The sequence below is a fragment of the Fusarium mangiferae genome (genome assembly GCF_900044065.1).
Source record: "Fusarium mangiferae strain MRC7560 genome assembly, contig: FMAN_scaffold002, whole genome shotgun sequence".
Lineage (NCBI taxonomy): Eukaryota > Fungi > Ascomycota > Sordariomycetes > Hypocreales > Nectriaceae > Fusarium > Fusarium mangiferae.
This window is the reverse complement of record NW_024573922.1, coordinates 3,350,070-3,363,722: the sequence shown is the minus strand read 5'-3', so window position 1 is coordinate 3,363,722 and position 13,653 is coordinate 3,350,070. Positions and strand designations below refer to the sequence as shown.

The 13,653-nt window shown below is 46.7% G+C and overlaps 6 protein-coding genes across 6 annotated transcripts; 2 read left to right on the top strand and 4 right to left on the bottom strand.

Moving 5' to 3' along the window:
* Positions 1–725: 725 nt before the first annotated feature.
* On the bottom strand, positions 726–2,424 carry FMAN_05587 (uncharacterized protein; the record flags this gene model as incomplete). Its single annotated transcript, XM_041827738.1, has 2 exons — positions 726–2,154; positions 2,204–2,424. 2 exons carry the CDS (start codon positions 2,422–2,424, stop codon positions 726–728), a joined length of 1,650 nt encoding a protein of 549 aa, XP_041678671.1.
* A 676-nt stretch (positions 2,425–3,100) lies between these two features.
* Positions 3,101–3,574, top strand: FMAN_05588 (uncharacterized protein; the record flags this gene model as incomplete). The annotated part of the gene is made up of 1 exon (XM_041827737.1): positions 3,101–3,574. One exon carries the CDS (start codon positions 3,101–3,103, stop codon positions 3,572–3,574), a length of 474 nt encoding a protein of 157 aa, XP_041678670.1.
* Positions 3,575–3,897: 323 nt separating this feature from the next.
* Positions 3,898–6,177, bottom strand: FMAN_05589 (uncharacterized protein; the record flags this gene model as incomplete). The annotated part of the gene is made up of 5 exons (XM_041827736.1): positions 3,898–4,422; positions 4,473–4,678; positions 4,724–5,025; positions 5,072–5,262; positions 5,320–6,177. 5 exons carry the CDS (start codon positions 6,175–6,177, stop codon positions 3,898–3,900), a joined length of 2,082 nt encoding a protein of 693 aa, XP_041678669.1.
* A 275-nt stretch (positions 6,178–6,452) lies between these two features.
* FMAN_05590 (uncharacterized protein) lies at positions 6,453–7,093 on the bottom strand (the record flags this gene model as incomplete). The annotated part of the gene is made up of 2 exons (XM_041827735.1): positions 6,453–6,932; positions 6,983–7,093. The coding sequence occupies 2 exons, from the start codon at positions 7,091–7,093 to the stop codon at positions 6,453–6,455; spliced, it is 591 nt and encodes a 196-aa protein (XP_041678668.1).
* Positions 7,094–9,925: 2,832 nt separating this feature from the next.
* On the top strand, positions 9,926–11,152 carry FMAN_05591 (uncharacterized protein; the record flags this gene model as incomplete). Its single annotated transcript, XM_041827734.1, has 1 exon — positions 9,926–11,152. One exon carries the CDS (start codon positions 9,926–9,928, stop codon positions 11,150–11,152), a length of 1,227 nt encoding a protein of 408 aa, XP_041678667.1.
* Positions 11,153–11,292: 140 nt separating this feature from the next.
* Positions 11,293–13,278, bottom strand: FMAN_05592 (uncharacterized protein; the record flags this gene model as incomplete). The annotated part of the gene is made up of 12 exons (XM_041827733.1): positions 11,293–11,564; positions 11,616–11,703; positions 11,751–11,814; positions 11,864–12,051; positions 12,101–12,301; positions 12,350–12,401; positions 12,453–12,596; positions 12,646–12,717; positions 12,767–12,834; positions 12,883–12,985; positions 13,035–13,103; positions 13,166–13,278. 12 exons carry the CDS (start codon positions 13,276–13,278, stop codon positions 11,293–11,295), a joined length of 1,434 nt encoding a protein of 477 aa, XP_041678666.1.
* Positions 13,279–13,653: the final 375 nt, after the last annotated feature.

Below are 13,653 nucleotides of genomic sequence, written 5' to 3'. Positions count from 1 at the left end.
GACGAAATCTCGTTATACTTCGATGAGAGTTTACTCTCGTGCCTCGTTTGCCCTACGCACATGAACTCTTCAGTGGAGGTTTAAGATTATACCAAAGTGTATTTTTGAGAACTTAGTGTATTTCTGAGTCTCTGAGAGTACAGCGTGAAGAAGACTCTAGAATGATCAAGCCCTTGCAGGCCTCTCAGCATTCCCTATCGACGCATGACTGAAGGGAAGGATACCTATCCAGTCAACCCCTTTTTATACTACCATGATGCTAGGTCAATACATAGTTTCTTCATAGAGGCGAGGAGATGGAAACAGATATTGCATCCATGGATAGATCATAATCGTCTCTCCTCTTTACCGCTTCTTTGTAGAACTAAGTTCTCTCGGCTGATTTAAGCTCTCAGCTACAGGTCTCAGTGGCAAATAACACTTCTAGCTCACGACTTAGACATTATACCAAGATTTCTAACTAATTACTACAGTATAAGGCTAATAAGAGGAAACCCTAAATAATGACTCTTTAGCCGGCCTTAGAGGCATGTAAGAAGCTTCAATCCCCCAGCCAAGAAGGGTTAGCTCAACACTACAAACACCCCTGATCCTCAAGATGTCGTCTCCTGCATCAATAAGACTAGTCTTTTGTAGAACACGGTTGTAAGTTGTTGCTAGTCTCTAAGTGAACGAAAGTAAGTCGTTGAGTATCTAATTCAGCATTCTCGGCTTCATGCATTCTTTTATGACTTGAAAGGGCTTCTGCGACTTATAACTACACGAATATCACTGACTGGTCTCTTAACCCCAGTTCCTGGGATCATAGCAGGCAACTTCCACTCCCCCTCTGCAGGATTGATATCCCAAAGACTAATTACAGCGGACCCGAGAGAAATGATTTCTTTCTCTGCAAATGTTCGGCCTTTGCACATGGCAGCTCCAAGACCCCAGGGCTTCAACTTTCCGTATCGTGCCGTGGCTTTTCCCGTTTCGGGGTCTGTATCAAGAAAACGATCAGGGATGAAAGTGTCAGGGTCCTCATATATCGAAGGGTTCTTGTTCTTCAGCGCGAGAGGAACGCTGATATATGTCCCTTCTCGAAGCTTATGTTTGTGATTGCCGTCGTTGAGACTGACGGGTTGAGTGACATAGCGAATAGATGTTGGTTCGTTAACCAACCGATATGTCTCAAAGATACATGCCTTGAAGAGCTGACACTTCCGGAACAAACTCGGAAAGTCCATCGAATTGATCTCGGGTCTGTCGCCATCTGCTAAAGTGATATAGGGGGAGATCTCGTCTCTGATTCGTTTAAGCAAGCCTGGAGTCGAATAAACGTAGAGCAAGAACCAGAACAACACAGGCTGAGCGTTGGCGTTGAGACCCCAAAAAGTACCAAGGTCCGCTGCAGCACGCTCAGGAAATGTCCACCCGTCTCTATTGTAGATTTTGTTTCGTTCTCGTAGCATCGTACTAACATCTGACATGTCGGCACCAAAATCAACTGGCTTCCCTTGCTCATATTGATCGACGCGTCTGTATACTGCCTCCAGAGTATCGATGATTCTGGCCCTGGCCTTGAGACCATCTTGCATCATTCTGAATGGAGCCCACTGAGGAACGCCCACCATGAGTAGCGGAAATAGATCATTATCGAAGGTCCAGAAGTCATCTAGCAGCCGAGGATTCCGATCGAGTATGTCTTGGCCGTATATGAGTGGAACAGACATGCATGCTCCAAAATCTCGAGTCAAACTCTGCAAGTTTGCTTCGACTTTCCCCGGACTATCAGATGTCTCTGGCTGAAGTACCTTGATTCCTGCTGAAAGCTCCCATCGTGCCATATCCTTAGGATTAGAAGAGAACGTAACAAGTGAAGCACCTCGTTCCGCTACACGAGACTTTTCAACGTTGGCTGTCGAAGCTGCATCATTCAGAAAAGTTCGTTCAAGAGGAGGAACAAGATCTTTCAGTGAAGTATCGAATTTGACTCTCAGCTCTGGTGTATCAGTGCTGCCAAAGACAAGTGTACAGAGTGAGTACTGTGCCGGGTCAGAGTTGAAAGTGTGATGAGATTGGGCCAAAAGACGTTCTACGCCGGGCAAGTCGACAAAGATCTGATGTCCTGAAGTAAGACCGAACAGAGAGCCTCCATAGCGGCTTAAAGCTGAACTATATTTCAATTAGCCAAGTTCCTGGAACTGCAGAGAATGCGTATTACAAGATTCGTCGACCTATACCATCTCCGCTAAGGATATAACTCACAATCGCAAGTTCAATGGGAGCATATTTCGGCAGATTCTTCTTATACCCCTTCCTCTCAGCCCCAGAGAATGCTTTGCTGAAAGCAAAAATCACCAGGATAGCACACAGGAGCTTGTAGGCCACTGGTAAAGAGCCAAACGCCGCCGAGGCGCTCTGGTAGACCGAAGACAACTCCATTGTCTCAACAGCAAGCTTGAGCAGTTTCACTGAGGGGAAGCTTTGTCTTTTAGAATCTCCAGGAGGCTGACACCATGTTCGCTTGGCTGAAATTAGGGGAAATAGAGTTTACGTGATTGGTCGCATCAAGTGGAATTATCCCGACTAAGTTGACATCTTAGCGTCGTGGTATAAGCGCTAGACGGGATCAGCATCCTCGCACTTGATCTCGGGTTCGGAGTTGTCTAATAGGTCAGTGGGAGACATCGAGGTCTTGAAACTATTGTAATTGGTTCAAGGCGATATATGCTATCTGCTTGGTTCTGATTTTAGCTTCATGCCTGTCTACATATATTCATCATTAATCATGCTGCTCTTCATATTCATGATGAACCGAATACGACGAATTTGAGTTCTCATCATAATGATGTGGTTACATTGACACCTCATTGTCAGTCAAAGTCAAACTTTCCGACGAAGCCGGCTATCATATGATTGATTGATGGCATTATCACGGATATAGTTGGAGTAGTTCTGAGACATCGTCTCCAGGTCTATGACGGATATTGCAGCAAGCCACATGCACCTAACGAGGCCGGTCTTACATATCAGACTAGCCAACGAGCCTTGATATCTCCTCACTTCAACTACAGAGATAAGACTCACTCTCTAAAATAACTCATAATAAACAATCGAAATGGACTCTACAGTACGAACCTTTCAAGTTTTTGGCCTCACCTCGAGCCTTGTCCTCGCGGGCATAAACCTTGGCTCTTCACATCTCACAGTCCCTCTTCTCTACAACCAGCCTACCTCCATCAATACGCCCTTCTTCAAGGACTTCTACACCCGCGGGGCGGTGACCCTTGTTCCGCTCGCTCTATTCTCAGGTGCATCATCTGGAATAGTTGCTTATCTTGTCCCGGCTCAACGTACGCTCTGGGCAGTTGCAGCTGTCGCTACAGTGTCTCAGCTGCCCTGGACGGTGCTTGGGATGATGGCCACGAACAATCGACTCAACGATATTGCTGCCAGTAGCGTTGAGCAGGAGAAAGTTGGTCGTGATGAGGTCGTGGCTTTGTTGAAGAAGTGGAGATGGATGAATATCGTTCGGGGGCTTCTGGCCTTCACTGGAGGCTTGTCTGCTATTTTGGCTCTTCAGAATGAGTAACAGCTTGAAAGGGGGAGCAGTGTGAGAGCTTGATAGTCTTAAGCTAGTAATATTGTCAAGAATCGAGGCCCTTTCTCATAGGTCAGGGGTACATCGTAGTTAGTGGTATATCTGAAGAAATTCAATGCTCCTCTCCATGCCTGTCATCCTTCCTGTCCGAGCCTCCCCATCATTATCCATCTATGTAGTAATCCATACCATCCCAATGCAATCCCACCTTCCGGTGCTTTTTACACCGACGATGCGTCTAAAAACGCCACAAGGACTAACATTTAGCAAATAACCAACCCAATAAGATAAAATACAAGTATGCAGTTGTGTGCTCATGGGGCAAAATTGAAAGCCTCCGCCGAGTCGAGAGATAGAAACGCCTCCATATTCATAGTTCCAAAATCAATGTCCCATCCAACATCAGCAGCTGTAAAATCTGCCATATCTTCCGAGGCAGCGCCAGCAGGAGAGCTCGAGCTCCCATTCATCTGGCCAGTGACATCAAACCCGAATGGCATGGACGGGAATGTGAACGCAGGTTCGCTCCTCATACCACCCGCAACAGAGACAGGTGCTGGTGAACCAGGGAGCGTGGACTGCGGGGGCTGCTTCTGCTGGTTCGTGTCTACTGGATCTTTCAGTTCAAACCCAGCAGATCGGACCATCTGCTCTATTGAGGCGATTGTTATTGGAAGCTGACCGGCGTTCACTCCTGCTGATCCCATCATGGAGCGAAGGCATCTTAAACCAGAGTGAATCCAAGGCAGATTGCGGTGAGCTGTCTTCTTTTCCTGAAGCATATCGAAAGCCAAAGCATAGCATGCTCCCTCCATAAAGAAGCCATGATACTTTATATCCTGATTTTGGTTAGCCAGATCCGATGCTGAGTGAAGGTAGATAAGCGTACACGGCAGAGAATATTGGTGGCACAAGAGCCCGTTAAAAACCCAACGGAATTCCTCGCTGCTTCCAAGCAATACTCGCAAGCGCTATCGAGCCAAGGCGGAGGCATTTGTAGATTCTCTGCTGAAGTAGCAGCAGCACGGTCGTGATTCAGCTTTGCTCGCAAGATGAGAAAGGGACGGAATGTTAATAGGAGTGTATGATGATACACTGTCTCGATTAGCATGGTACAGGAGGTGAATTGCGCTGGCTTACTTGTTGAAACCATAGCTTGGCACACGCCGAGCTCTCCTGTGCTGGGGTCTCCCACAAGACCAAACTTCATATCCTTGAGTTGTTGCTCTGCAAAATGGTGTAGTTCGCGGCGGATCTCGATGGCTGCATTCCAGACTGGCAACAGGGAGTCATGTCGAGGACTATAGATTTTCTTTACACACTTGTCCATGATACGTGATAGGGTGACCAAAGACTTTAGTAGTTTTTGGCCTTTCGGTAGTGGTATGATCGAACCAGGGTCAGGAAGTGAGCTAGGTCGGCCAAGGACAAAGCATTGCCATCTGTGCCATGTCAGTAGTGGTCAAGGTGGATGGTTAATAGCCTTACGTTTCCCAGAAGAATAAACTCCAGAAAGTTATTCTTCGCTGATTTGTATCATCTTCTGTGTATCCTGGGCGTGAGCATCCGTCCTTATGTAGACCAGCCGCTACTGCTTTTCTGCATGCAGTTCCGACATGCAAGAAACCTGAGTTTGGCCTTGCTCTTTCAGATTGGAAGTGAGCGTGAGATTGTGTAAGCTTATATGAGAGCAAAGTTCAGGAGGTACGACTTATCATTAAGAGGTGTATCTGAACCATCTGCATGTTCACAACCTCATCCAATTTGGCAACTCCTTGTTTGGTTTTCTGGAAAAGAAAGTCTGCAATAGCTTCTTCACCTGTCATTGAAGCTCCCAGTCCTACAGCCAGCATGATGATGATAGTCTCGGGTGCATCATAATCAAAGATACCTGGTGGTTGATATAGGGCACTTAAGCGACGGCGGTAATGGTCTTTACTCATGATGGGAAGACCATGCCAATAGGTCAGAAGATATCTCTCGAGTAGCCGGTGAGCAGTGTCTGGGTCTATCAACATAGCTGAACAGTCGTCTGGTACTGATGATGGCCGTTGGTTGTCAGCCAGATCTCCGAAGAATAGTCTCCGATGACTGAATAGGTCTAGACCCGGACCAACTTCTTCGACAATTCCAGAGCGTGACGGAGGATCATTTGGGCATGTCCCTGCTATTTGGTGATAGATCGAGTTGAGTAGGGCAAAATTCGATGAGGGACCATAGTAAAGCTGGAGGAAACAAGAGGGTGATGCGCGATGTGTCGCAGCAACACTATTATGTGTCAAACTGCGTTCGCTGTCCATTACTGATCCTGTAGGTCCGACAGATGCGGTGTCGTCGGCATTTGGCGTAGGCGGCACAGTTCCTTCATCAGAGGGTTCCAGAGACGTGCTCTCCATGGCATCGTGAGACATTATAGTCTCATAAGCTGCAGTTCGCGGTTTGACCTTGCGCGTCCGATTACGGGCCTTTTCGCGATAGACGCAGCTGAGATTTCTCATGCTGCAGTTTTGACAGGGGGTCTCCCCATTGCACTTGATCTTCTTGGCGCGACATTCTTGACAAGCCTTTGAGATCCTCCATTTCGTCGTGTTCATGGTCGCCGTAGAGTTAGTTGTGTCTACTCTAGGTATTGATGAAGAAGATATGATAGACTATTGAATTCAATGCTCGGCATGCATGGAGTGATTAACTTAGTTTGTCTCGGCACGCTAGTGTGGATTTCGGTTTCATTAGCTGCATAAACTTTATTTGTTTTGGTGCATATATAGCGGGAACGGGCACTCCGTAGTAGGAAAACCGGTCGGCCGCTGCGTCAGGGATACCCTGAGCATCCTTGACAGATTTGTGCCTGACTACCCTATGAAATTATTTAACAGCTCCAATTACTCTTGATAACATCGGCAATAACTCCATGGTCCTCGTCTTGCTTGAGCCCGCTCACCACGACAACAGCAACGATCCCTTCAACTCCCTGGACACGAATCGGGATAGCTCCACCATGGATTGCGTAGTCGCCCTTGTTTGAATCTGCAATGCCATATTTGGCAGCGAAAGCAACCTCATCCCCCTTGAACTTGTTGTGCATGAACCATGTGCTATTGCCGAATCGGAGAACAGTGTTTCTCTTACGGCGAACCCATTGCTCGTTGTCGGGAGCTGTGCCAGGTCCGGTAACGGTTTGGTAGACAACCTGGGAGGTGTTTGCAAGGGCAATTGAGATCACCGTCGGCTTGCCTTTGACAGCGTATGGGTAAAGCCGAGCGTAGAGAAGGTTGCCCAGCACAAAAGCATCCTCAGTGGTGAATGATGTGAAAGTGAATGAATCACAATCAGCCTTGAGTTCTTCGAGCTGTATTTCTATTAGTATAGTGGCGTTCATTTTGTATCTGGCTCACTTACGTCAGAAGGCGGCTTGAGAATCACCTCTGTCTTTGGGCCCTGAATGGCTCCCTGGACCTTCTCCAGCGCAGCGCCAGTAGTCGTCTCTCGGGTCAAGGTTTTAGGTGCCATTTCAGTATTTGATGATATGCTGGCTGATAGAGTTTATGGTTATTGATATGTGAATGGTAAAGAAATTTGCTGGCTCGGCGATTGGATAGTGGAAGATATATGTCACCACGTCGGTTGGACCTTCATCGGGTGTGGAGACCACGATTTCGAAGCACCCAGAACATCATTTTCTTTTCACCACAACATCTTGTATCAATTTGATAAAATCACTACCTTTTTTACCTCTATTCTCATAGGGACTTTCTCGATTAGTTATACATTGTAAATACTTGAATGGGATTCTGTGACTCTAGCTGAAAGCCTGCAAACTCTAATGTGGTCAAGTAATGATATCCACTTGAAGTGACGTCAGAAACTGGATTGAGCTAGCGACATCTTTCAAGACAACAAGCCGTAGAACTTATTTAAGCTTATTAGTACTTCGATACATGTATGGTTAGAAACGGCCTGCATTTCTCGGTCAATAGATAGACTATGTCGAAAATCTTTGCTGGCAAGGAGTCTCCGGAAATAATTCCAACATGCAATTTCTAAAATTAGCTAGCCAACCAGGCTTCGACATGGGACCTGAGTCAAGCACAGTTCATACGGAGCAAAGTCCTCGGGCTTCATACCACAAAGATACCCCAGCTCCGGGAGCAAAAGGACTTTAGAGTTGAAATATAGTGCCAAGGTAAACTTATCAACTAGTTCTCTAGGTTTAGGCTAATTTATCTTCTATCAATATGCACGCTCTAGGTTTTGCTACTCCTTTTAACACTCAAAGCTCTGTCTTATGTCCTGACTCCAGAGTCTATAGAACAACAGTTGGTACAGCCATGGACACCGTGCTCATGAGCAAATAGCATTCAAGCTTGACATCTTCTTACTATATCCTCTTAACAATAAAAGGTTATGTCAAGGCTGAATCAGATCTGAAACACCCAGCGGACATACTTCGTACAAATTGCTCTCAAACAGTCACGAAATTCATTAGTACAAGATCTATATATGTCTCTGAGAGGGTTGAGGAATGCAACATGATATGTTTGGTATACAGCCTGTAACACAACTTAAACATAAATAGAGAACATAAAGGACATCCTTCGCATCAGAAAAGGGTATAGATCCAAGAAGCTGGTACGGGTGGCCAAGCACGTGGCTTTCTGGGTCATTAGGTTGCCCATGGGAGAACATAATCTTCCCTTAAGCCATCTCTTTTCACACTTCTCTTCTCTTTCCCATCATAGATATCTTCCACTATGCATTCATCATAATCAGACTCTTCCTTTTGGGACAGGTAATTTCCATGTTATTATCAATTCTCTTCAGGTGATCACTGTATCTCCCTATCTTCAGGCAAGTATCAAGATGAGGCAATCTCCTAATAACCACTCTAAGAGTCGGTGATTTGCCTCAGACTCGATCAGTTCCATATCTTCAAGCCCCCTTGGGGTCTCAAGCTCTGCTGTGTCCTCATGCCCTCGCTCCTGTGGCAGCCAACAGCGAACCAGCTCCTAACCACCAATCCTGACTTTGCATCAACAGCCATCTACCGACTTGCCCCGACTAGCTTGCTCGGCACACGAAACTTCTGGCAACACACCACAATACTCTTACTAGCCATGCTGCAATATTCTGCAACAGGCTTCAAAATTTGCACGATGGAATCATGTTAATCATGGAGAATCATAGACAAAACTCGGATGTCAGCATGTCCTTCGCCATAGAACTTGCACACAGACTTGATGAGGTCGCGTCGGCACAACATTCTGCACATAGCCAGTCAACTTCACATCACTATGAAGTTTCATAGTAAGAGCGCATGTTTTGGCAAGGTCCAAGTTACCTCTCAAAAGTATTCGTTACGCCTAATTCACAATATTATACCTTTGGAGCCTTCGATTTCATAGAGCCTATAATTGCTTTACCCGAGTTGTCCTCACTACTGCCTCGCCTTGGTATTCTAGATGCTAAAGCTACGAGGGCGAAAGATCAGACCTCAAAATGCCGAGCAAGCATCTCTAGGGTAACTTCAATGACAATGAAGTTCCCAAAGATTGTGTCTACTACGCAGGGTTTATCCACCACGCGAGAAATCTTAAAGAGTATCAAACCTATTAGTCCTGAATTAGCGGCTCTTTATCGTGTAGCCGGTCTACCGATGTTAACCTTGGTAGACCTTGGTAGCTGAGCTCGGTGCTTGTTGAGCTTGATAATTAGTCCCTAGGTAGATAGCAAGAAAACTGCTGCCGTTGGACCAGTGTGTCAAAATAAACTAGTCGAAAGGCTTGCTAAGATACCCGCCACTTACCTAAGTATTTTCCTCACTTAGAAATTAGGTCCCAAGTTTTCTTGCCCCCCCCTCTTAGTGTAGTTGTTGTCTTAGGTGGTCGTGACGTAACATCCGCGGCCCATCCCGGCCCCGTCTAAAGCAGCACCAACGAAAGCGCCCCTGATCATCTTCAGCTCTAGACCCGAGGATCAAAGCAGGAACTGCACAAGGATCTCGATCTTGAGCACGGATTGAGTTTGGAGACATGGAACGCAATTGGCCAATTGGGCGGTTTTGGTCTCACATGGGGAACGCCAAACTCACCCCGCAATGTCCGCATATGAGCGTCATTGACGTCACGTTTCCGGAGCTTTGGTCCTGAAGCTCTAGCTTGTGGTTTGTTTGCGTCGTGATCGTATGAGTACGTCATTCCTTAGACAAATTGCTAAAAAAAAAAGTTATTTACTCACCCTCGAAATGCCATCTTCTACCTTTTATTCCCCTCATTCTCACATCTCTCCCTTCGTCATTACAATCTGATTCTCCATTCTCCCTCTCATAGCAACTAATCAGACACAATGCTTCCTGCTCGCCCTCTCATTCGATCAACAGTGCCTCGTGCCGCACGTGCTTCTCGTGCTTCTCGCCAAGTGCGATTCCAATCTACAGCCTCATCCTCGTCGAGCAGCGCTCATCTTGCCTCCGGTATCGCTGGTGGCTTTGTCGGCTCAGCCATCTTCTATGGCATCTACTCTTACACACCCGCTGGCCGTGCTGCTTCCGGTATCAACAAGGCTGCTAAGGAGGCTCAGCAAAAATATGAGGCCGCCGCAAAGAAGCTCCAGAAGAACACTCCCGACGCCGATCAGGCTGTGAACTACATCAAGGAGTTTGCTTACTCCTACGTTGGTTGGATCCCAGGTGGCCGTGCCTACGTTGATGCTGCCTTCAAAGACTGGGAAAAGGTTCGGGAGAACAACAAGGATGAGGCTGACAAGCTCGTCAACGATGCTTACAAGCAGTTCCAAGATCTTTCCAAGTCTGGCCTGAGCCTCGAGACTGCCTCAAAGGCCTACGACGTCCTCGCAGATCTCGCCAAGAAGGTCGCCAACCTCGCTGGTGACGCCATCGGCGACATCATTGACAACCACCCCCAGGTCAAGGAGAAGCTTGGCAGCAACGTCGATCAGCTCAAAGAGCTTGGTGACAAGTATGGCCCCGAGGCGAAGAAACAGGTCGACGAGACTTGGAAGCAGGTAAAGGACATTTTTGCTGGAGGCTTCAGTGCCGCCAGCATAAGCAAGGCCCGCAAGCTCATCGAGGAGAAGGTGGAACAGATCAAGAAGCTCGGCGACCAGGCCTGGAAGAAGGGTCTTGAGGAGGCCAAGCCATACCTTGACAAGAACCCAAAGGTTAAGGAGCTTATCGAGAAGAACGCCGACGCTCTGAAGGAGGGCAACACCGCCGAGCTGTTCAAGCGTGCTAAGTCCGCCGTCGACTCTGGCGACCTAGGCGACCTGGAGAAGTACGTCAAGGATGCGGCTGAGAAGGTCAAGTCCAAAGGAAACGAGCTCACTGGTGGCTGGGTCGACATTGAGAAGTACATCAAGGAGATCCCCAACGGTGGTGAGGTCATGGAGAAGCTGCAGCAGTTGAGCGAGGTTGCGGACAAGCACAAGGAAGAAGGCGAGAAGCTGTTCAAGGAGACCGTTGAGGAACTGCGACAAGTGCTGGAGAAGAAGTCTGAAAAGGCCCAAGAGATTGCTGGTGAGGCCAAGAAGGACGCTAAGAAGGAGACCAAGTAAACACAGAATTGTTCTCTAGTCCATGAGTCCCAAATAATATTCTCTAATAATTGATCAAAAGTTCAGACACTCACGTTCCAATATTTTCACTACCAACCAACTTTATGACCTAACTAGCAAGTGAATATTCTTTCACACAATTAAGGACTATACTTTAAGCCCTTGCGACCAATCCGTCGGCCATTGAGGAAGAAGTACTGCAAATTCGCAATGACAGCCATAACAAGACCAACCGAAGCCAGAGCCATGATAGCAGTCCAACCTGTCTTGTAAAGAGGAGCATCATGCTCTTGGAAGAGTTGACTTCCAATAATGCCAGATGTGTTGGCTGACATGATGAGGATGGCCATGGTGATAGACCTCTCTCCAGCGGACCCAGCATTGAGAGCCATCCAAGAACCATTCAGGGGATCTATGAGAACATTAGTATCGCTGAATCTATCTAATTTATGGTTCAACTTACGCCATTGCCATCCGAAAGCATGAGTCAATGTCAACAGAGCGAATCTTGTATGTCCATCAGGTGAAAACACCATGACACGATCAGCGATCTAACGAGTCAGTAATGCATGAGTAAGGCTAGAAATGAGTTACGTACTGTGAATGCCCAAAACATGAAGATCCCAAGGGCAACCAGAGGACCACGCATTTGAAGTTTATCACTGCAAGGTGTTAGCACAGAGTCTCAAATGATGAATTGGTGTTTCTTGCCCCAGATAACCCCATAGCAGATTAGTCACAACAAGGGCCCAAGATCCAATTGAGACAAGGGCATTAGACTTGAGTCTCTCATAACCGAATGACTTCACGAGGCTTGGAGAGTAGGAGCCCATTGTTGTAGCGGGCGCGAGCGCACTGATAGTGAGTAGAACATGGGGGATGAGTCTCCAGTTTGTCATCTGCAACTGTCAGCACACTAAGATATCATAGGCAGAATAAGATACATACGACATTTCGAAACTCTTCTTTGGTAACGTTGGGCTTTGCGTGAATCTTGGAAGGATCATCCTTCAGAATTCTCTTCGCCAGGATCTCTTTCTCCCTTTCAGTGAACACACCGAACTTGAAGAGTGAGACGGGGTTGAAGGGACTGTCTGGGAAGAACAGGATGAAGAGAATTCCAACAAGGATGGTAAAGATACCCTCGAGCTGGTATTGTTAGTTTAGACGCCATAGGTCAAGTATGTGTGGACTTACAATAAAAAGCCATTGCCAACCTCCAAGTCCACCAATACCTCGCATGTGAAGACTGTCATGGTCAGCACCGAATCAAGAGTTAGATAGTTTAAGTCATGCTTACATTCCATATGCAATGAGACCTGATGCCCCAGATGCAAGCATATTACCCAGGAAATAGATCGAGAATCGCTTGCTGGTCTCATCACGCTTGTACCATCGAGTAATTGTATATAGTCCAGCAGGGATGAAGCCAGCTTCACAGAGACTATTCAATTGTTAGAACGGTTCTACCAAGTATCGAGAGACTGACATACCCAAGAAGAAGTCGAGTGGAAAGAAAAGCACCAAGACCTTTCTGGAAGGCCTGGAATGTGGCAACGAGACCCCTATAAGACGTTAGACAATATAAGAAAGGGGACATTGGGACAGTTTTACCATGCAATGATCTGGGATCCAATCCACTTGGCCGGCCCAACACGGTAGAGGATGAAGTTACTGGGAATCTTTCATCATTAGCAACCCTTCTCAACACACATACTCTGGAAGCATACCTCAAGCAGGACAATACCTGCAGATAAAAGCTGTTGTCCAACGTTGAACTGACTTTGAGTGATTCCAACATCAGCCATGAAAAAGTCTGTGAGAGCATTTCCACTAGAGTTATGTTAGTCGAGGATAGAGTCGAGTGTCGGTAGAAGCGTACATGTTTCCTCGATCGAGTTGAAGGGCGAAGAAGCCAAGAACTAAGAGTGGCATAATAGTGAAATCAACCCTGAAAGAAGATCAAAAGTCAATATTGGGGAGGAACTCATAGTTTCTGGATGTTTTACTTACTTGCGAATGAGTTTCGCTTCCTCTTCTTCGGTCCAGTCAACTTCGATGTGTTCCAGATCACTGGAACTACCATCTTGGCTACCAACAGCTATCTCATCAAAATTCTTCTCCATTCTGAAGCCCGAGTATAAGATAAAGCCCAAACTTAGATTATTAGTTAGGAGGCAATTGCTAGAGAAGTCAAGCCAAGGTCCGCGGGCGATCGCCCTCTTTATTTCTGCGACATCCCACGCGATAACCCGATCTTTCTCATCGCCATTGAACCCCACTGTTGTCTCTTTACCAGTAAAAGCCAGTAATTGCCAATTCCTAACAAGTAAAGATGTCTTGAGTTCGCCGAACCTGGGAGTCTGATGTGGGATAGTGGAGTTTTATGCCATCTATAGTGCCCATCACGCAATTGACCAACGAGCTCATCCTTGCAACCTGTATTTCCGAAAGGGAATTTATTGATCGATATGCATAAAATACTACAGTTTGCAGGATTT